The sequence below is a fragment of the Rhododendron vialii genome, chromosome 4a (genome assembly GCF_030253575.1).
Source record: "Rhododendron vialii isolate Sample 1 chromosome 4a, ASM3025357v1".
NCBI classification, from domain to species: domain Eukaryota; kingdom Viridiplantae; phylum Streptophyta; class Magnoliopsida; order Ericales; family Ericaceae; genus Rhododendron; species Rhododendron vialii.
The window spans coordinates 15381912-15404317 of NC_080560.1; the positions used below are offsets into that span (position 1 = coordinate 15381912).

General features: G+C 39.2%; 1 protein-coding gene across 1 annotated transcript; it reads left to right on the forward strand.

Annotated features, from left to right (window-relative positions):
- The first annotated feature begins 16986 nt into the window (after window positions 1-16986).
- On the forward strand, window positions 16987-21287 carry LOC131324320 (caffeic acid 3-O-methyltransferase-like). The gene is made up of 5 exons (XM_058356250.1): window positions 16987-17245; window positions 17352-17638; window positions 19619-19932; window positions 20038-20102; window positions 20865-21287. Exons 1-5 carry the CDS (start codon window positions 17015-17017, stop codon window positions 21153-21155), a joined length of 1188 nt encoding a protein of 395 aa, XP_058212233.1. The 5' UTR covers window positions 16987-17014; the 3' UTR covers window positions 21156-21287.
- Window positions 21288-22406: the final 1119 nt, after the last annotated feature.

The window sequence follows — 22406 nt, forward strand, 5'->3', positions numbered from 1 at the left end:
AACCCTTAACTTATGAACGTAAGAACATAATAACAACAATTCCACTTAGATCATGCATTTAGTCCAACAAATATTCAAATCCACATTCCTTACTTGACTAACGTTGTGTTCATTTCCTAGACTCATCGTAGACCATGTTTTTACTTCACTTTCCTTTTACCCAAAAACTCCTTTTTAACTCACCCAACCTCGGTTCCGCCGCGCCGGTTTCCCGAGTATCCTCACAATGGTTCCGCCGCGCCGGGTTCCCATTGGCACACAACCGCATTGGCTCCGTACCGCGGATAACCAAGCACACACCCAACCTCGGTTCCGCCGCGCCGGATTCCCGAGTATCCTCACAATGGTTCCGCCGCGCCGGGTTCCCATTGGCATACACACACACAACTCACATAATGCACCCAAAACCGGTCATTATGTAGTTTCAAAATATTTCCTCCCTCGGATACACATTTTTATCTTCGTTAACACACCCTAGGTGCCATGTCTCTATTCTCTTGGTTTTCGTGTCACGTTACATACATAGACTCCGTGGTGTAGGACTTTCCACATAAGCAAGCATTTATAAATTTCCAAAATGAATACAACAATATTATCCAACTCTTGACCACATAACATGCTTGAATCAAAAAAACAACATCATGCATCTCATATATTTTTAAACAAAGATAACCTTATCTACATAAGCTTAATGAACAAAGTTTCTTTCAAATGAACTTATTTTGGAGTTATGATACAAAACTACTTTATACTTAGAAATAGGGATAACGAATTACTACCGGAATGGAAGTTAAGGAAATCCTACCGTGCTTCTTGGCGGTAGTAGTTGGTTATGAAAATTCGGTCGTCGGTTTTGGATTTCGGCGGCGTAACGGCGTCGGTTTGCTTCGAAAGGAAGAGAGTTGATCTTTTCTCTTCCTAGAAACAACTTTCTAACTAACTAAGCTACTTTAAAAGATCTAACGGTGGTTTTGGGTGGTGGTTTGGTGGTTTCTCTCAAGAACACTCAAGAACACAAGAAAAGAAGAACTTTGGAAGCAAGAACACTAAGAAATTCTAGAGAGAAGTTGGAGCAAAGTGAGAAGGTGTGAGTTTAAGCTTTGGAATGAGCTTCTATTTATAGGCAAGGCTCTCCCTCTCTCCCTCTTTGGCCGGCCCCTCTCTCTCTCTCTCTATGTCACACTTTATTTCACATGTCATGCTTTGATTGAAAGGTTGGAAGCTAAATTGGTAGGCTTGCATGGCTATGTTAGTCCTTGGATGGGATTCTTGGAAGATATGTTGCAATGGAGGAGACATTGGTACAAGATTCATGGCTTAAACAATTGAGTTTTGTACAATGGAGGTTAATGGGGTTAAGATTTGGCTAGGAAAGGAATCACCAAAGATTTGAAGTACTTTGAAAGACTAATGTCACACATCAAATCCATCTTCTTCTTCCTTCCTCTTTCCTCCTCTCTCTCTCCCTCTCTCTCTCTCTCTCTCGGCCTCTCTCTCCTCTCCTCTCTCTCGGCCTCTCTCTCCTCTCTCTCCCTCTCTCTCTCTCATGTACTAACTATATATGTATATATATGTATGTACTAACATGTAGGAATACATTTAAACAATAGGTACTTTTGGTACAAAAGGGTAATTTAGTCTTTAAATGGTCAAGATTTCCCCAATAAACAATTATAAAGTACGAGTACTTTAATTAATAAAATAATGTACTTTTGTACTCCCGGGAATCTTAACAAAATATTATTTTAATGGGTTAAGTACTTTGGTTGAAAGATGAGCCTATTACCCAATGGTTAATAGAATCCCTAATGGTTATTATCCAATGGATAATAAGGTACGGGTACTTTAAATATTAAATTAAGTTTTTGGAAATGACTACATGTCCTTTTTATTCTTACACATGTGATATATATATATGTACTTACAAAATAAAATAAGAAAAATGCTTTTGTCCAATGGGTAAAGATTACCCTAATGGTTATTATCCAATGGTCCATAGTTAATTGGGTACTTTTATTAGAAAAAAATAATCAAAAGTACTTTTCAAATGTCATTTCTTTAAAAGATCAAAGTACTTGATTTAAATCTTTCAAAAATCCTTTTAATATAAAGAAATGGGTTTCTTTTATCCAATGGATAATAGTTCCCCTAACATTTATCGTCCAATGGATAAAGAATAAAACCAAAATAATAAAAGAAAATAATTAAACAATTACTAGTCTAAGGTTCAAACGGTTCAAAAGGTTCAAGATGGGCAAAATGGTCCATCTTCGGTTAGGGAAACGTAACTAGGTGACTTTCTAGTTTGGTTACTCCATCGAGCCGGTTAGAAGCTAACTAGGCTTGCTAGGTCGGACTAAATAGTCGAGAAACGATTCTCGAGGGTCCAAAGTGCGATTAGGGTTTCTAGTCGAGAATTACGATGATAAGGCGATCGATTGTTTAAATACAAACCACAAGGAAATCAAATAAGTGAATCAACGAGCAATTAAGAGAAATTAAGAAATTTCAAATAACAACGAGATTTTTATTGAACGAAAAATCGGAGTTGTTACAACAGTGGTGTGCTAGCCACACTCAATCCTTTTTCTTCTGCGTCGGGAGAGAAATCGGTAATAAAGGTCGGGCAGTCTAGACTTTCTGGAAAGAGTTAGTTTGGATAGAAATACAAGCGGGTATTTGAGTCTTTTTATTACTTTTCACATAATTTCTAACAATGCCAAACTAGTCTAAAGTACAAGAGGTGTGAGTGTTTAAAAATGAAGTGGAAGGAGTGTAGTTAAAAATCGGTCAAAGTACAAGGGGTGTATCTAAACTTTACCCAAGATGAAAAGAGATTGAAACAACCGACTTTTTTCCAAAGTCTCGTCTAATCACAACTTTTTTTCAACTATAGTCTAGGTTTTTATTTTTTAAACTTTTTTGATTCCCTTTATTGAGATGAATGATTACTTGCTCCAAAATTTTTTTACGAAAGCTAAACAAGAAATTACAAGATGTAAATAGTACTACTCTACTAAATAAAAAATTTCAGACCAATAATTTAGGAAGAAAACGAGGATATGTCCATTGTTATACTTCAATAAAAATATGTATCATTGACACACTATGTTGAATGAATACGGTACAAATTTCCTTTAAAAAATACAATAAGTCCGCTTAGCAATTATTTAGCTATCTAGTTAATTATGTGGGTAATGAATAACCCAACTCCAAGCGAGAAACACCACCTTCCTTCACTGCCTGGTGGGCGGCACCGCCTATCTCCTCAACCTTCCTTTTGATCTCTTCCCCTTCTCTTGATGCCATCAACATCTTTACAACTCCACAAATGGTGGATAAAGTCACTATTTGCTCTTTTTATTCCCACATGGTAACTGCTAGACCAACCTCTAGAATGTCTGTAACCAGAAATGCATTTCTAGGTTGGTCAGAGTGCATTGGCCAAGCAAGTATTGGCACTCCCACAGTTATACTCTCCAAACATGAGTTCTATCCGCAATGGCTCATAAACCCACCGGTTTATGGGTGTCCCAAAATGTCCACTTGGGACACCCAATCTCTCACCACCATTCCAAATTCCTTCACCCTTTCCATGTACCTATTAATGTATCAAAACAAGAGCCATTAAAAAAGAAAGAAGCGTGATTAATAAAGCGCAAAAGATAAAATTTTGAATTTGGGCATCTTGGGGGTTGTTGGGAACAATTTTTGAAACTTTAAGTTTAAGCAAAGATTCTTGAAACTTTAAATTCTAATGCTATACCCATCTGGGAGTGGAGATCGCTCCACGTCTCCGGCAAAAATGTCTCCTTTATCTACATCTCGCAAAACCCAAAGGAACTTTTGTTTGCTCTGTTCCAACCCAAGTGCAAGCTCTTTGATCTGTTCATCCGCCATTGTAATATTTGTTTCAAACGAGACGTATAACAAAGATTTTGGGACTTGTTTGTCAAGCCACTCCAAACACCTATGTTGGTGGCTATTTGAGTTTCTTTTGTCACCTTTTGTGTCTGAATTCAATGACCCAATTGCCCAAACTTTCTTGTTTATAATGTTCATTTCCTTTTCCAGCAAATCTAGGTAAGTACCTGTAGCAAAGTTTTAACATAAATGGATCGATTTGTGTTATACTTTAAGATGAGAAAATCTTGTTTAAAGAGCAGGTGTAAACAAATGTTTACGGAGCTCAATCTCGGTCGTTCAAAAGTATTTTGGACGGTCCGAATTTTAAAAAAATTATTGAAGCAAATAGTGGACGAATAGTTTTTTTAAAATCCGAACCATTGATTGCCGAAACGGACGGCTCTATAAATAGGTTGATTACAGTTGCTCCGGAAATAAGTTTCTCTCTTTTAAGATTGCGATTTGGTAGAAGCTGAAAATCTTTTTTTTTTATATAACCGAATGTCTGGGCCAACTTGCGCGAATACCAACTAATTCTGAGACCTAAAGTTAATAATTGGACAAACACTCCAGTGGCTCCAAGGCTTGGAATGTTTGACCTCCGTGGGATTCGAACATACGATCTCATGGAGGACAAACACTTACTTTCTTTTCGCATGCTCACTCAGCCAAACCCATGATATTAAGTTGGAAGGTATTCGAAGTTATCTCGAGCAACTAGTCTTTTTTTATTGGTAAAAGTAACATTTTATTAGAAAAAAGTTAATAAAGGGCACATCAAGTTGGGGGAAGAGGCGAGGGAAATCCAATCAAAGGTTGAATGAAAGGCTTACAACGAATAGCTCTAGACCAGCAACAACCTAGAATCGTATCACTGTATCACTTGCCTCAAGATCTCCACCAGACCGTTAAGCAAGATTCGATTGCACCCAGGGACGAAACCAAGAATTCGTAAACACAGGGGCTGAAATATGAACAACAAGAAAAATGCAGAGTACGTTGTGATGCCATATGTTGTGACGCCATCTAGTTCGTGGGCATCTAGTCTCCTTTGTTTGTCTATGTTGCCATTTCAAGCAAATATATATCTAGCAATATAAGTCATGTTGTGACGCTAGACACTCTCTAGGGATAACCTTGCAATTTTTGCATAACATATGTTTAGTGCCTCTGACAAAAGTAATCTATCTGACTTCTATTGGACTCGCTCTTAAAGGTAATTAGGTATTCCTCTCTCTTCTTGAAAAAAGTGTCCACGATCAAAAGCCACAGCAAAATCCCAGACCACCATAGGCTTTCTCATACCCTTGCTTATTAACTCCTACATGACCATTGAAATCACCACCTATAATGACGCAGCGGAATTCACGAGAGACTAGTTACCGTACTAGTCCAAACAAGATAAACAACTCGTCGCAACGAGCAAATCTTGCGCACGAGATCGAAAGAGAGAATTTCTACAATATTATTGATTAAAAGTTGCATAAACTCTAGGTTACAAACCTTTTATATAGGTTGAAACCCTGGAAATCCTAAAAAATAAACTTGAAAAATAAAAAGTCTCAGAATTTGGGGCTTTTCCTAAAACTGAAAACGGGAAAGAAAAACAAGACTTTCCCAAAAAGAATCAACTTAAAAGGAATTACGATCTAAGAGTTATTAACGAAACAAATCTTTCCTAAAATGGCAAAATAACGCAATAGAAAGCCTAAACGGAGGAATTAGGTCGAAAAGCACCATTCATCATCAACCGAGGGTCAATAAGTATGGACCGGAGCGCGAAAATAAGTCAGCCTATCAAGTTTGGACCTATTCCGAGCTCGTTCGAATTTAGCCAATTTGGGTAATATGAAAGGCTTAATTGCAATAACACCCCCTAAATTATCACTTTTTGGCAACTTCACCCCCTTAAGTTTAAATTCGAACAACTTCACCCCCCTAACTACCAAATTTGAGCAACTTCACCCCCTCCCCCATTCTCCATCCAATTCTGTCATGAATTTGGATGGAAAATTTCAAAATTGGATGGAAAAGTAAATTAATGTACAAAAATGCCCTTTACACCCTTTTTAAAAACTCTCCTCTACACCTCTACACACCAGATAAAACTCTCTCTCTCTCTCTCTCTCTCTCTCTCTCTCTCTCTCTCTCTCTCTCCGCCCCATTGTAACCTCACCAAAAAAACCCTAAATGTAAAACCCATTTATAGTCCTCCTCTTACTCCAGAATTACCCCCTCCCACATCACACCACCAGCACCACCTCCACCTCCACCTCCACTCACCACCTGGGTGGATCGTGGGTTTTTTTTTTTCCAAATTGTCCAGCGGGTACAGGTAGGGCATTTTTTTGGCTACAGGTAGTTGTCCAAAATCTACAACATTGAACCAAATCCAGCAAACGTGGTCCTGAATCTGGTCGCTCGCTACAGGTAGAGATTTTTTAGGCTACGGGTAGCGACTGAGTGGAATTTGGTTACAACTACTTGAACCAAATCCAGCAAACGTGGTCCTGAATTTGAATCATTGCATGACTTAACAACAAAACCAAAAAAGTGTCATACTAAAAAATTATGATCGTGATTCGATTAAGAAACAAGAATTGTAACTTTAAGCAGACATAAACCCAAACGGTCGACACAAATAAAACTAAGTATGTGGCCCATATGCCACTGTCGTCGGCAACCATACAAGTTACAGCCCAAATTCAGGAATAAATTCCCAAAAGCTAATCAGCAATAGAACTTGGGTCTCAATTGCTCTAGTTAAACCAAATCATTAACAAAGTAACCCAATCTTTTTCCATTGTTAATCATCATTTCAAAGCCATCCTATTCAAGGAACTCAACAGTAAAAAGTTGATAGACCACTAAACGAGCAATTCTTGCACATTCTTGCACTATAGACAACGATTTCTTGAGCATTGGCAATGTTTTGCAACAAGCAAGCCAGCAACGTGAAAAAAAACAAAGAGTTGTAACAAGAAACAACATCGAAATCAAGAGGAAAAGGGCAGTGTTTGCATTTAATTTCAACAAAAGATACCCACAAAAGATCAATACACAGTATCCATTCATTACATTATGAAGTGCAGTGTTTGTGATGTAGGACAAAAATGGAGAGAGTTTTTATATTTTATTTTTATTGTTTTAGAATAAGAATTTGACTAGGAATATTTTCGTTTATGTTAGAATTATTAACTTTCCGTATTCGTTTTGATTTTGATTTTTGCCTTTATTAGGATTCTTGGTCTACAAGAATTAAGATTTTATTTTAATTAATTAGGAAATATGTTTTATTTAATGCCGCTTGTTTTGGCATGATTTATTATTTCTTTTACTGTAGGATTTCTAGGGTTAGAGTCTTATAAAAAGGGCTGTAACCTATTCAATTATTCAACTTTTATAACTTTTATCAATAATATTCAGAGATTTTCTCTCTCTCTTTTTTGTGCGCAAGAATTGCTCGTTGCGACGAGTTGTTTATCTCGTTTGGACTAGTACGCTAACTAGTCTCTCGTGAATTTCTCCGCGTCAAGTGGTATCAGAGCAAGGCTTTGCCTGGTTCGATGGCACCAAACAAAGTTGAAGACACACCCATTGACGTTCGTCGTGGTGAAGTATTTAACAGGACTCGCACTAAGGGATTTGCCCAGGGTCAATCTGTTAAACGCAAAGTTGATAGGAACAGCGTTGAGGGATTTGCCCGCAACCAACCTATTAATCAAAACGTCTCCGGAAGATATTCTTATTATCAACTTGATAGTGAGGATGAATCTGAAGACGAGTTATTCGAGGGCCATGATGATTATCAGTCGATAAAGCGACAAGCAGATTTCAGGTATTACAATAAGTTGCCAAAATTTAGTGGTCTTGAATTTTTTGAAGATCGTTTGGATTGGATATTGGACATTGATGATTTTTTTGAGTATACGAAAACTCCTTTTAAACAAAGGTGGAGGTTTTTATTATTGAAGCTTACGGGCCCGGCGCTACAATGGTGGTTAAAATTACAATCGTCAAGAGATCGATTGGGCAAGCGTCGAATTCATGCATGGTCGAGAATTAAAAGACTTTTGGTGGAGAGATTTTTGCCCTGGAACTATGAGGAATTACTAAAGGAAAAATATGGGCCAAAGCAACAGAATACAACCATTATTGTCAAAGATGTTGAAGAAGTTGCAAAAGAGGAGGGAGATCGGATTGAACTTGGTGACGAAGAAGAAGCTGGCGATGAAGAAGTTGGTGGCAAAGAGGAATGTTTGAGTGCCCCTATGCTCGAACATCGGTTGGATTTAGATGGAGGTGCAACCAATGAGGTAATTGCAAGCAAGGATGAAAATATCGCAACATTGTATCAAGTACGAGAACCAAAGGAAGAGGAAAGTCAAAAATCAGGACCTATAATTTCTCGACATGATGATGTCTTCCCTAATATTGAGCCTTGCGAGCCACACGGAAGTATGAGTGGTCCCAATGGTGAATTTGGTACAAGATCTCTTAATGCTACATCATTCATACATGATGTACCAATTAATTCTGCGATGGATCAACATAAAGAGAAATTGGAATTTCTGCATGACGTTCAATTTATTGATTTTCTTGGGTTGGAGCAGTTTGAGTTTTCACTCAATTCTCGTATTGTGAAAATTGTCAATCAATTGAAGTGTGCAGAAAAACTATCTTGGCAAGTGTACTTTTATTGGAAGACGAGCGAGAAGTTGAAGTATTCCAAATATTTATTTATTTGGAAAGGCAGATGGCAAGTTTCTAATGAGAACTCGAGGGCGAGTTCTTTTGAAGAAAAGGAGACTGATGTAGGACAAAAATGGAGAGTTTTTATATTTTATTTTTATTGTTTTAGAATAAGAATTTGACTAGGAATATTTTCGTTTATGTTAGAATTATTAACTTTCCGTATTCGTTTTGATTTTGATTTTTGCCTTTATTAGGATTCTTGGTCTACAAGAATTAAGATTTTATTTTAATTAATTAGGAAATATGTTTTATTTAATGCCGCTTGTTTTGGCATGATTTATTATTTCTTTTACTGTAGGATTTCTAGGGTTAGAGTCTTATAAAAAGGGCTGTAACCTATTCAATTATTCAACTTTTATAACTTTTATCAATAATATTCAGAGATTTTCTCTCTCTTTTTCTTGTGCGCAAGAATTGCTCGTTGCGACGAGTTGTTTATCTCGTTTGGACTAGTACGCTAACTAGTCTCTCGTGAATTCCGCCGCGTCAGTTTGCTCTATAATTTCTGCACTGCCATTTGCAGATACGAAATGAGTACTTTCAAATGAGTCAATATAAGGTTACAAGTACTGTTGCCAAACTAAGATAAAGGTTCCAAAAACACTACTAACAAGTCAGTACGGTTCCAAAATACTACGAAATTTGGTTGTCAAGTGTTAGACTTCTGGGTACTGCCTGGGGTTGATGATTCTCCTTGGGATAACTGTCTGGGGCCAATGCTTGGCATTGTTGCACTGCCAGTGGTACTATCACTCCCACAAGATGCTGTAGATGAACAATGTACACCATTCAAGTATTTAGACTCCAAACCCCTTACTAGTTTACCACCGACGCGTATGAACAATGTACACCTGAGCTCCACCATGGTTTTTGTGCAACAAATAACTTAGATTAATAATAGGAGAGGTATAATTGCATGTGAGGCTCATAATATGGCTTATAATATTGCCTACAAGAGGGAGCATAGCCCTTATGAAGAGTGATTCCTAACGGTGCCAAGAAAGGCAATACTTTTTTCCCCGTCCATTAGCATTTTGGTGCACGTTGGACTGTCTTATATTAACACATAAACTAAGAAACACTTCCACCGCAAAATGACACAAAAAATTAATAAACAAAATTATCATGTTTTCCTTGATAAGTGGCAAACAAAGTCATAATGTTAACATCTCTCATATTCTACATAGCTCATTACATTGAACCATCCCCTTGAATATATCCTCATATACGAATACACACACACACACACACAAAAACCCCTACAAAATTGTCTTCTTTTGTTTCCTTACATTGGAGACCTTAGCCTGGGGAGGACAAGATTCAAAATCGCCTTTAACACAAAATAAATACACCTTCCAACCTCAATACTGCATCACTCAACATCGAGCCTAAATTTAGACATAAGAAAAGTAGAAATCAAAACTAGAAATCAATGCAACCCAAGAGACCAAAAATGCTCTATGCAACTCCGATACACCAGTACACCAAATCAAGTTTCACAATCGGCTTTCTAAAAGATGCCGATGATACTACCTCATCCATAAACCACTACACATGCTAAAAAGTTAAGCAAAGGTAAATGGAATACCCAAAGAGAGAAACACCAAACATTGTTAGTATACCAGAGCAACGTTTTGCCAGGCAACCACCTAAAATGATTAACTGCTACCAAGGAAACAAGGGCAACATGAAGCTGCGGATGCAATAGAAGGATTCCGAAGTAGATGGAAACCGAGAATCAATTGAACTATGTACAAGAAATCACCCTCAGAAACCAAAAACACTCAATATTCGGAAGAGAAACCAGAAGCATTAAATGAATTCCAGATCTCATGTTCAACTCAGAGATTTAGGGTTTATTAAATTCGAAAACAATAAACAACAATAAACAACTTTTTAGCCCTTATGCATGTCAATAAACAGCAGGCTTCCCAATTATTTTGCCCTAAACCATATTAACTAAACAGAGAACTTACGGATGGGAAGAAGCAGGTCGTCGTCGTCGTTCACTGGGGAATCAGGTCGGCGTCGGTCGTCAGCGTCGTGCAGGCCGTCGTCTGCGTCTGGAGGGAGGAGCGTTGGGTGGGCTTCTGGGTGGGTGGGTTTCTGAGAGAGGAGGGAGACAGAGGCGGAAGAGAGAGAGAGAGAGAGAGAGAGAGAGAGAGAGAGAGAGAGAGAGAGAGAACATGAAAAATACTGTAGAAGGAAGAGGGAGAATATATGTCAACGTATTTTTTTTAACAAAAGGGTACGTACAAAATTTTGTTGCTCTCCGTCCATTTTTTTAACGGAAAATGGGGGAGGGGGTGAAGTTGCTCAAATTTAATAGCTAGGGGTGAAGTTGCTCTAATTTAAACTTAAGGGGTGAAGTTGCCAAAAAGTAATAGTTTAGGGGGTGTTTTTGCAATTAAGCCAATATAAAACTAAACACCGTTTGGACTTCCGGAACTTAGCTCGGTCCAACTGATCATGAAATTGGACCTCCACATATTCTACATCATATAAATAGCTCCCCTCCCACCGGACCACCGGCACCCCTTGCGCCATGTGAAGTATTAATATTAATTTTTTAGAGAGAGAGAGAGAGGGTGGAGTAATATCTAGAGCAACTAGTTGCAAGTTGGATACATCTCTTCAATGATGTTCAATATCGGTATTACTTAATTTGCTGTCGGGACTGCTCAAGTTAATTAGTAAAATGCTATTTTCCGTATCAAATTAAAAATATATCTACTGCAACTATAATTATTCAAATTAACAATACCTTCAATTGATGTGCATGAGTTGAATATGGTTCCAGCGGCTAGCGAGTGGAAATCAACTAGAATAGCGAAAAAGTTTTGGATCTCCGGAGTTACATTTCCTTGGATGGATGATATGCCTTTCAGTTCTTCAAGTGACTGGAAAGATTTATTATCCTTCAATAATCTGAAAGACCTATGGAAAGCAGAAACGGGGCTAAAGATATAGGACTCTGCATTAGGAATGGTAGCAGCGTCTTGAACCACGTAAGCCATGAAGTAGTCGTGGATTACAACGACCCATGTGGTGGTGCTGGAGATCTCACGGAGGAGATCCGCCACGGGGTCGCGAAGCAGTATGGAAGCCTCAAAGGAAGGCTGGAGATGTGAAGGGAATTTGGAGGAGGAATTCGGGTTCGGAGGAGAGGAGAGGAAAGGAGGGGTGGGGAATTCGTGGAAGTGTATATTGGGATTTTGGAGGTGGTTGTTGGGATGGTTCTAATTCCCAATAAATGAAAATTCTCAAAGTCTTGCACATGGTTCAGTTTCTGTTTTTCCCAAAGTGCTAGCTGTTGTGCTAGCTGGCTCATTTTGCTGTGTGACCTTCCATTCACTCATGGGAACATGTATTATGCTTTTAATGCATGGGTCAATAGATGTATATATAATATCATGAGGGAATTCCTTTTTGGCAGAGAGAGAGCGAGGTGAGGTGAAAAACAGTGAGTGCAAGTGTCAAGTCTTGTGCTTGGTGTGAGAGTGGGTTCTTGGTGAGAGTGTGTGTATAAGGGGTTGGGTTTAGGTTTTTAAACTCGGGTGTTCTCTTGTACAAATTCTCTCATAGTGAAAGAACGGGATCCTCTCCGTGGAGTGGGCGTGTTTTGCTGAACCACGTAATTCTTGCGTGTCTCTCTCTATTTTATTTTTCATCGTATTTCCATTGGTTGCGATTGTGGTTGCGTTTCGAATCTCGGTTCTTGGGTGCTTCCGCGTTTTATCCCAACAAATGGTATCAGAGCCGGCTTGGTTCTTGACCGGTGTTTGAGATTCAGGTTCCGTTACATCCACAATGAAGGCAACGATCAACTCTCAGTTTTCTCTTGAGTAGTTTAATGGAAGTGGCAGCTTTACCCTATGGCAAAGGAGGGTGAAGGATATCCTTGTTCAACAAGGGTTGGCTAGGGTGTTGAAGGGAAAGGATGCGAAGCCGGAGACGATGAAAGATGATGATTGGGAAGAGTTAGAGTCGAAGTGTGTGAGCACTATTCGGCTCTGTATTGCTGATAATATTATTAACCGTGTTATGGATGAGGATTCAGCATCGGCCTTGTAGGATAAGTTGCAAAAGCTCTACCTTGCGAAGAGCTTAACCAACAAGTTGCGTCTGAAGCGGCAATTGTACAAGCTGAATATGGAGGAAGGCGGGAACCTCATGGAGCACATGAACGTGTTCAATGGTTATTTGGATCAGCTGCAGAAAATTGATGCAAAGATAGAATAGGAAGACAAGGCCCTTTTGCTTCTTCCTTCGCTTCCAACTTCCTATGATAGTTTGGTGACAACTCTCTTGTATGGGAAAGATACAGTGAGTTTAGAGTAGGTGCAGTGGGTGTTGGTTTCTCATTTTACTCAGAAAAAATCAAGTTCTGAGGGTGGAGAAAATTCGGCACTTGCGGTTCAAAGTGAGAATGGAGGAAGGACATCTGATGATAGATCCGGAGGAAACAACAGGTCCGGGTCTAGTTCCAGAGGAAAGGGTGTACAATGCTACAATTGCAAAGAATTTGGCCATGTGAAGCGCGATTGTCCTTTGCGGAAGAACAAAGGGAAGAAATTTGATGATGCTTCGAGTGGTAGTTCTTTGGTGGTAGCAGATGATGGAGATCTTCTCACAGTCTCCGAAGGTATAAACACTTCTTCTCGTGATGAGTGGATTTTAGATTCGGGTTGCACTATGCATGTTTGCCCCAAGAAAGAATTTTTTGATACATTCCAAGGAGTAGATGGTGGGTCGCTGTTTTTAGGCGATGGAACTCCATGTGAAATTCAAGGTTTTGGGAATGTAAAGATAAAAATGTTTGATGGAGCGGTTCGTACTTTGGGTGGTGTGGCTTATGTCCCGAAGTTACGAAGGAATCTAATTTCACTTAGCCGAATGGACTCCATTGGATGCAAGTACTTTGCTGGAGGTGGAGCCATGAAAATCACACGTGGCGGTAAGGTCCTAATGAAAGGAGAGAAGTGCAAAGGGTTGTATTGGTTGATTGGCAAAACTGTTTACTCGACAAAGGTTTGGAAACGACGTGCACAAGGAAATGGGTACCCAAGGTGTGAGTCTTTTGCGGCGAAGACAAAGTCATGTTTCCAAGTTGCCAATGTTTGTGAGAGTGAAAATCCTGTTGGTAGAGAGGACAGGTCGAGGTCCTACTCTCGTGTCAATTGATGATTATTGGCATGAGGCGGCTACACACGTGAATTGGCTCTGTGGTTTGAATCAAATTGTTGGACCTTAATTTGATTCGGTAAGTGTAGCTGTCGTTTTCAAGGCTTGGTGGTGGCGCGGTGATGCGTGGAATTTTCACCAAGGTGGAGATTTGTTGGGATGGTTCAAATTCCCAATAAATGAAAATTCTCATAGTCTTGCACATGACCTCTGTGCGCAGACCATGAAAATTGTTGGAGAAATGGGTGCACTAATTAGATGTCTAGTTGACATCATTTATTGGCACAAATGTAATTTGGAAATTAGTGTCCAAGATGCAATATAAAGGCTACTTCGTTTGTCAAGTTGGCTCTTTCCGAATACAACGCTCATGTGGGTACAGATAATTTGACATAGGTAACCGCGTGTACGGAAAGATTCGTTTTGTACCAGTCTTGGGGTTAAAAAGGTAAAAACCTTTTTAATCCACATGGCAAATTAAAAATGACGTGTTGCCCTTGGGGCAATGAATAATTTCTCGTGTGTGTGAGTGGTGTGCACATTCACATGGTACGGCTGGGGAGAGAGAGAGAGAGAGGTGTGCACATTCACATGGTACGTACGGCTGTTCGCGGTTCGAATTTGGGGGATCAGTTCGATTCCTAGGCGGATTTGCATCTGCTAAATTATTATTTTCTCCATCGGCAACCGTCTGTGAGTGTTTCACGGTTCGGTCAATTTGGTTTGCGGTTTAGGCGGTTCGGCTTAGTCAGTTTGGGCAGATTTGAAACAACCTAAGTACTTCGAAAAAATCTAAACAGCTTCCAAACTTTGCATATGTAAAAAGGTTACATTACTCAAGTAATATTTTTTAAAACAAAGCACGTTCATATCTGCTCTATAAAGCCCTTTGAAACCCAAAAATCAGAGAACAAAACACACACATTCATACTTACCTCATCCACCACCCGTCCGTGAGCGTTGTTCGATCGGATCGGTTTGGATGTCGTTTGGGCGGATTTAAGCCTGTAATTTATTTTTTATAAATACCAAAAATTTAAAAAGTATAGTAGCACAATATAACATCATATCACTCTGTATTGCCCCGACTAGCCAATAATTTTTTCTATTGACATAACATTGGAATTTCTATATCAATAACAAGCAGCATGGTATATGGAGTATACCAGTACTATTTTGGTGGGGCTAATAGTTTATTGTGAAGGCTTTAACTCTTTCTCGTAATTTTTTTTATTTTTTACTTTGGGCGGATTGGGCCGTTCTAATCCGCATCCAATTTGCTCACAGTGGATTGTTGTTTTTTCCATCCGCATCCATCCATCACATAACTCGGTTTGGTTCACGGACGGATCGGTTTCGGCGGTTCAGTTGATCCACTAGGTAGTCCGAACACATGGGATGCGAAGAGAGAGACACGGAAAGGAAAGGAATGGCGCGCGTGGGATTCAATATTTTGTAAGGACCTAGTGGGCTATTACACTTATTTGAAAAGGATCCCAAGGACTAGGGGTGTGCAAAAAACACGACCCGACCCGACCCAAAGGGTTTCGGGCGGGGCCGAACATATGGTTCGGTCGGGTACGGGTACACTTTTCCAAAAAAACCAGTTTTCGGTTCAGGGCTCGAGGTGCTGTTTTTTCTTACCTGACCCGACCAAAAGGCACGAATTCATATAGTTTACATTGGTTTTTGGTCGGACCCGACCAAAACTCGACCCGACCCGACCAAAAAAATCGGTTACGCGGACGGGTATCCCCCCTCCTTCGGTTCGGGTCCCAAAAATTCGATAACCGACCAGTCGGGGTCGGGGCCGAACCCGACCTGTGCACACCCCTACCAAGGACTATGAAATTGAAAATTGGGACCGGCCCAGCATTATCTCGAAAAACTTTATACGCACCCAAATCAACCGGCTTAAATTTTTTGTTTTATCCGCCCAATTCACCTCGCTTATGGTTTTAACCCGAGATTTTCGGGTAGGGTCCATCGGTGCGGATTGAGCAAATTAGATTTGTTTCCATTCTCTCAATGACATGACAAGGAAAGTTGACAAAAAAATCATAAGTTACAAAATAATAAAATGGTAAAATTGACACAAAGTCAATATAATTATGATCTTTTCTTAAACTACATAAAAGTTAAAATAAGCGCAATAAATTGGGACGGAGAGAGTATTTTTTTTTTTTAAGCCATAAGGTATGCTTCAACCTCGAAAATCATGGTAAAGCCACCCCAGAGCTCCCCTTTGGATTGTCGGCAAATGCGTAAGCAGATCCGTCACTTCTTTCTTCAAAAGGAAGTCACAATCACCTTATTTGGTTTGCATTTTTTAAAGTTATTTTTGATGTAATAAGTGAAAAGAGATAGAAAGAAAAATGTATTGAAAAACGTATATAAAAAAAAATGAGATGAGTTGAGTTATGAACCAAACAAGGTGCATGTTGCTATAAAATGAAGTCGTCATCGAGCGGAAAAGGTCAAAAGGTCTTCTCTATATCTATTTCAAAATACGATCCAAGCCACGACCTGAGTGTCAGCTCTAAAAAAGCTATAGTGGAAGTAACAACAGTGCCAAGGAAATTAACCATCATCATCCATGGATGTTATTAGTAATATCCAAGATCCAAGCCAGGGGGTTTTAGAGTGTACCTTCCTATGATAGGGTTTTAGCGATTTAGATATTTTCATAAGGTATCCTAGGATTTAGGCATTTTCATAGGATACCCTATGGTTTAAGCACTTTTATAGAGTACCTTAGTGTTTTGGCACTTTCATAAGGTACCCTAGGACTTAGGCACTTTCAGGGTTTAGAGTTTTAGGTATTTTCATAGGGTTTTGGTGTTTCATTAATTGGAGGTGACTTGGTGGAAAATATTTTTTATTTTTTGTACCTAGTGGTAAAAAGCCATCTTTTCGAGTTTTCCCAACCTGCCAGACCCGCTGAGTCGAAACAGCAAAAAAAAGAAAAGCCAACCCGGTCATTTTAAGATGATGACAGGTCGGCGGCAGTTAAAAAAATTGTTAACCGCAAGTATGGCTTAGTTAAAAAATACACTCTAAATCCGCCCAACCCAACCCATGCACACCCATGAGTCCCGATCTGAATTTTCCATGTCTATAAATAGCACACTCCATAATCCACATGCTCACTTATATTAGTAAGAAGTAAATGGAGCAACAAATGGATCAAGAAAAAGACCTATCAACGTCCAACAAAAAAGATGTGGAGAATGGCGATGGTAGTAATAGAGCCGAAGAAGAGGAGCTGTGTAGCTATTCGAATGCGATTGAATTGGCTTTCTCGGTAGTGCTGCCGATGGTGATGAAGGCAACGGTGGAGTTGCAAGTGCTGGATATCATAGCGAAGGCAGGCCCAAGAGCACAACTCTCCCCATCTCAGGTATATATGTGATTGTGGGGTTTTCTTATGAATCCTTTAGCTCTATGTAATGTATGGATGTATATCTTACTCAAGTTGATAAAAACGAAAAAAAAAAAAACCTCAGATTGCATCTCAGTTGCCGGCTTCTGCTCTTCTCTGCAACCCCGACGCACCAAAAATGTTGGATCGGATGCTACGCCTCCTGGCCAGCCACTCCATTCTCACTTGCTCCGCCGTTGACTTCCATTCTGATGATCATCATGACTCTCCTAGCACTGCTGCTGCTGCACTAGAGGATAAGAGGTTGTATGGGCTGACCCCTCTGGCCAAATACTTTGTTCCTAACCAAGATGGAGTCTCGTTAGGGCCCTTGATGTGTCTGGTCCAGGACAAGGTCTGCATGAAAAGCTGGTAAGTCATATACACACACACAGAGGAAGCTGATTTTTGCGCTCCCAAAAAAGCCTCAGGGTCATGGTTTTAAATCGCGGTCACGGTTTGCGTAACGGTCGCGGTCTTGGGTTACAGGTATCGGGAGTGTCGGTCAATGTGTAATGGGAATTGGAGACCGCGCGCAACCGTGACTTTTTTTATAGCACTAGCAAATGATAAAAAAAACCATTGATACACATGTTCTAACCTTATTTTTGAAAAAAAAGTGAATGTTTTTAGAAATATATGAGTGATATTTGACTTTTAGAAGTAGTTTTGTAAGTAAGATTGGATCAATTGTCATGTTTTGAGACAATAAATTCTGAAATTTTCGCAGGGGATGGATTTTCACTATCTAACAAACTAGAATTGGTAGTTTGGTACTATGATAGATGATTTATAATGTTGGTATTTGATGGAGTACTAAATCTGATATTAGAATTTTTTTAATTTTATTTTTTCAATTGTATGTACCAGGCAATGTATTTTTTCAATTTTTCCAATTCTAGTAAGAGCAATAATGATATTAGTTATTTCCCTACGTTCCTAAACTAATGTATAGGTACACAGAAAGTTGGTATACGCAACACACCCAACAAATAAACTCTAATCCAGTAGTCGAGAAGTTGAACAGAAAACCCTAACTACCACAACCTCAATCCAACTATTCAAACCACAAATAAAACTCTAATCCTTCACTAAAACCCCTAAATCGAAGCCTATACATGCCAAATCAAACTCGTAGTAGAAGAGAAAAAAAACATACCGAGGAGCCCAAATCGAAGTTCAAATCCAAGAAGATGGTAAAGGTAAAGCCGAAATCGAATGTTGAAGGTGAAATTGCAGCCTTTTTCTCCCTTAATTGAAGTACGGTGGACTGGTGGTTTTGTTTTTAAGCCACAAAATGTTTCTGTTGATTCACATGGAGTTAGAAAAAAAGGAGAAAAACAGAGCAGGGTGAGATTCCCTCTGTTTCTGCCTGCTGGTTGCCGTAACGGGCATAACGGCCGTTACACCCCGATTCTGGTTACGTAACGGCCGTTTCGGACGTGAATTATCGTAACACCGTTAAATGTTGGCGTAACCGTATCGGATCTCTCAAATACCGTTACGTACGTGACGTAACGGGACGTAATGGCCATTTTTTAAAACCTAGGCTCAGGTGCTCCACCTTTTGTTTTCATTAGGCAAACTTTCTGAATTATCCTCTCAATCTAAAACTTTTCTTTTCCCTAGAAGAGTTTTTTTTTTATAGGTTTTCGCACTTCATAAAACACCTTAGGCGCTCCACTTTTTACATACTTTAAGAAACTTTTTAGGAAAAAATTTTAGATTGAGAGGGTAATTCAAGAAATTTGTCTAATGAAAACAAATGGTGGAGCGTGTTAGACTTTTTTTGGAGCTCGAAAATTATTCGGGACGGTTCCGGGAACCCCTACAAAAACCTCTAAAAAAACCCCCCAAATTTTAATCTCATAGTTTCCGATCAAATTTTGATGATCCGAGCTGCTCAATGTGTTCAGAACGTGAATAAAAAACTGTTCGGATGAAGCCACTTCCTTATTTTTTTTTCCCGATTTCTCACGAGTGCTCTTAAAATCACGTTCTAATTACATTGAGCGGCTCGGATTCTCAAAATTTGATCGGAAACTTTGGAGGGGGGGGGTTAAGAGGTTTTTTTAGGGGTTTCCGGAACCGTCCCGATTTATATATACTCTCTATGTTCCATTTTGTTTGTCTATTTTTTATGTTTGTGTCAGTTTTTCAAACACCTATATCTTCTAATATGAATCTTGTTTGATAGTTCTCGATATGGTCTATAATACAAAGTTTTTAAAATTATGAAAAATATTATAGGTTGGGACATATAACGACATGAACAACGAAAATGGACAAACAAAATGGGACGGAGGAAGTTTATACTAAATGATTTTATATTTATCTTACTCAACTACATAGGGACGAACTTAAAGGGGCAGTTTTGGAAGGAGGGATCCCATTTAAGAGGGTTTACGGGGTGGAGTCATTTGACTACCCAGGGATTGATCCTAGGTTCAACGAGGTGTTCAACAACGCAATGGTCAACTACAGCACAATTTTCCTCAAGAAATTTCTGCAGTCATCCTACAATGGTTTTGAGCAAGTCGAAACCCTGGTCGACGTCGGGGGCGGCCTCGGTGTCGCTCTCGAATTAATCACCTCCAAATACCCACATATCAGGGGTATTAATCTTGACCTGCCCCGTGTCATCAAACATGCCAAACCCTATCCTGGTATGACTTTCAACCTATTTTCTTCATTCAGTTATTAATTTGTATTTCTCCAAGCATATCATTTAGCTCATGAAAAGCTACGGTAACATAACTTTCTTCGTGTAGGTGTGGAACATGTTGGACGAGATATGTTTGAAAGTGTTCCAAAAGGAGATGCCATTTTCATGAAGGTGAGCTTTAAATACTACTCCATCCGTCCATTTTTAAGTGTTCAGTTTCGTAACTCCAACTTATTAAAAAGACATTACACATTTCACATTTATTTTTACCTCAATTTTTCCTACTTACCCTCTACAGAGATATTATTATTACACTTTTACTCACTAATTTTTCCAAATGAATTCTCATTTTAAGGGTAAAATAGAAAATGTATTAATGTTTACCCACTAACTTTACAAAATGGACACTTATTAAGAGACAGTCCTAAATGGAATACTGGACTCTAAAAAAGGGACGGATGGAGTATTTAAAACTAGCTAATTGCATGTAGTAGTACGTGTGAATGTTTTTTCTTGATAAAATCATGGATAAAGTCAATGCATGTTAGCGATCACGGTGCAGTGTATATATTAATGCTCTTGTAAATTGTCATGATACACGCACACGGGACGAAACATTTGCAATTTCCGATAGGAGGCTACTACTACCCGTCCATAAACCGCCGTCAGTACCACAGAAATGGTTCTTGGATATTAATCGACACTTTCTTCAGGTACTGTTGCCCATTTTCGTTATCGGGATGGCATCCGAGACTGTTCTTAATGAATAATAAATATCGAAATTGCGGTGTGTACAACTACGCATTGACCTAATACAATGAATACGATTGATGATGACAACGATGCATTCGATTGCTTATATATAGGGTGCATGTACTTCATGAATGAATACGATTGATGATGATGACGATGCGTTCGATCACTTATATATAGTGTGTACTTCATGGCTGGAATGACGATCTTTGCCTGAAGTTGCTAAAGAATTGCTATAAAGCTCTACCGGACAATGGGAAGATAATTGCGGTGGAGGATATTCTCCCGGAGATGCCAGATAGTGCTAGGAAAGGCATTTTCCTAAAGGATCTGCAGATGATGAGTCATCACTATGGAGGGCAAGAGCGCACGCAACAGGAGTATTTGGACCTAGCCACTAGCGCTGGATTTTCTGGCATCAGATTGGAATGTCTTGTTTGTAACTTGTGGGTCATTGAACTTTACAAGTAGTGTCCGTGTCCGTGTTTGGACTTGAGTTGTTAATCCTGATCTGGTTAATTAATAAGGAGTTTGAGGAGGGCCACAATAAGAAGGATGAGATCGGGGTGTTTTATTTGTCTTTAAAATGGATCATTTGCTTGAGCTGCTAGTTGCCAATTGAGAGTTAATTTTGCAAATTAAACAACATATAAGCTTATCTTAATATTTTGTCACTTAATTTGTCCAGAATAAGTAACATGTAAATTAAAGTATATTTGGAAAATTTATTGCTACATATAACGTGTCTGTGTGCTTAGTCCTGCCCCACTAGTGGATTCTCTCTATCACAGCGTCACTCGGGTCTCTGATCTTATTGATGAGGTAACTCACTCTTGGAATATCCCTTTAATCAATCATTTATTTTCTGATATTGATGTGGAAGTTATTCTTTCTATTCCAATTAGCTCTCAAGGTGCTCCGGATAAAGCTAGGGGTATGGCATTATACAGATAATGGTTTATTTTCAGTCAAATCGGCATATCGCTTGACAAGATCTAGCAATATTCCACAAAACTCTAGAGAGAGAGGAGAATCCAGTTCGGGCACTTTACAGGATGGTATTTGGAGACTAATCTGGTCCTTACGAGTTCCCAACAAGATTAAAATATTTTTATGGCGATGCTCTCACAACGCTCTTACGGTGTTATTTAATCTTTTCAAGAAAAAGATTGATGTTTCTCCTTACTGTCCGAGGTGTAATTCTGCATTTGAAACTATTGAGCATCTCATTTTTCAGTGTAAATCATCCAAGGAGGTGTGGAAAAATTCCCCCTTTGCTAATGCAGTCTCACCCTCGTGGGATTCTCTCTCATTTACTTAATGGTGGATTGGTATGGTCCAATCGGTACGTAATTCTGGTGGAGTGGAAGATCTCCATGCTATTTTAGCCACAATGTGCTGGATGTTATGGAAGAGGAGGAACACTGCATACTTTGATAAAAAGTTATGGACTTGCTCTGCTACAATTGAAAAGGCGATCACCCTATATGAGGAGTTCAAGGCAGCTATAGAAATGGTCCATTCCATCCCTAGACTCTTCACTCCACCCCACCCCTCATCCTGGCTTCCCCCTCCACCTAATGTTATTAAACTTAATGTTGACGGTGCAGTTAACAAAAAGAATGGCATTTCTGGTGTGGGTATTGTAGCAAGAAACCTTTTTGGTGAAATTTTGGGGTCTATTTCGATTCCTTTTGCTGGTTTCTTATCGCTATGTTCTAT

Excerpts from the sequence above, each read along its gene's own strand:
- LOC131324320 (XM_058356250.1), top strand. The coding sequence starts at position 17,015 with ATGGAGCAACAAATGGATCAAGAAAAAGACCTATCAACGTCCAACAAA. Across the intron at positions 19,933-20,037 it reads ACATGCCAAACCCTATCCTG|GTGTGGAACATGTTGGACGA; the intron begins GTATGACTTTCA and ends TTCTTCGTGTAG. Across the intron at positions 20,103-20,864 it reads GAGATGCCATTTTCATGAAG|TGTGTACTTCATGGCTGGAA; the intron begins GTGAGCTTTAAA and ends ACTTATATATAG.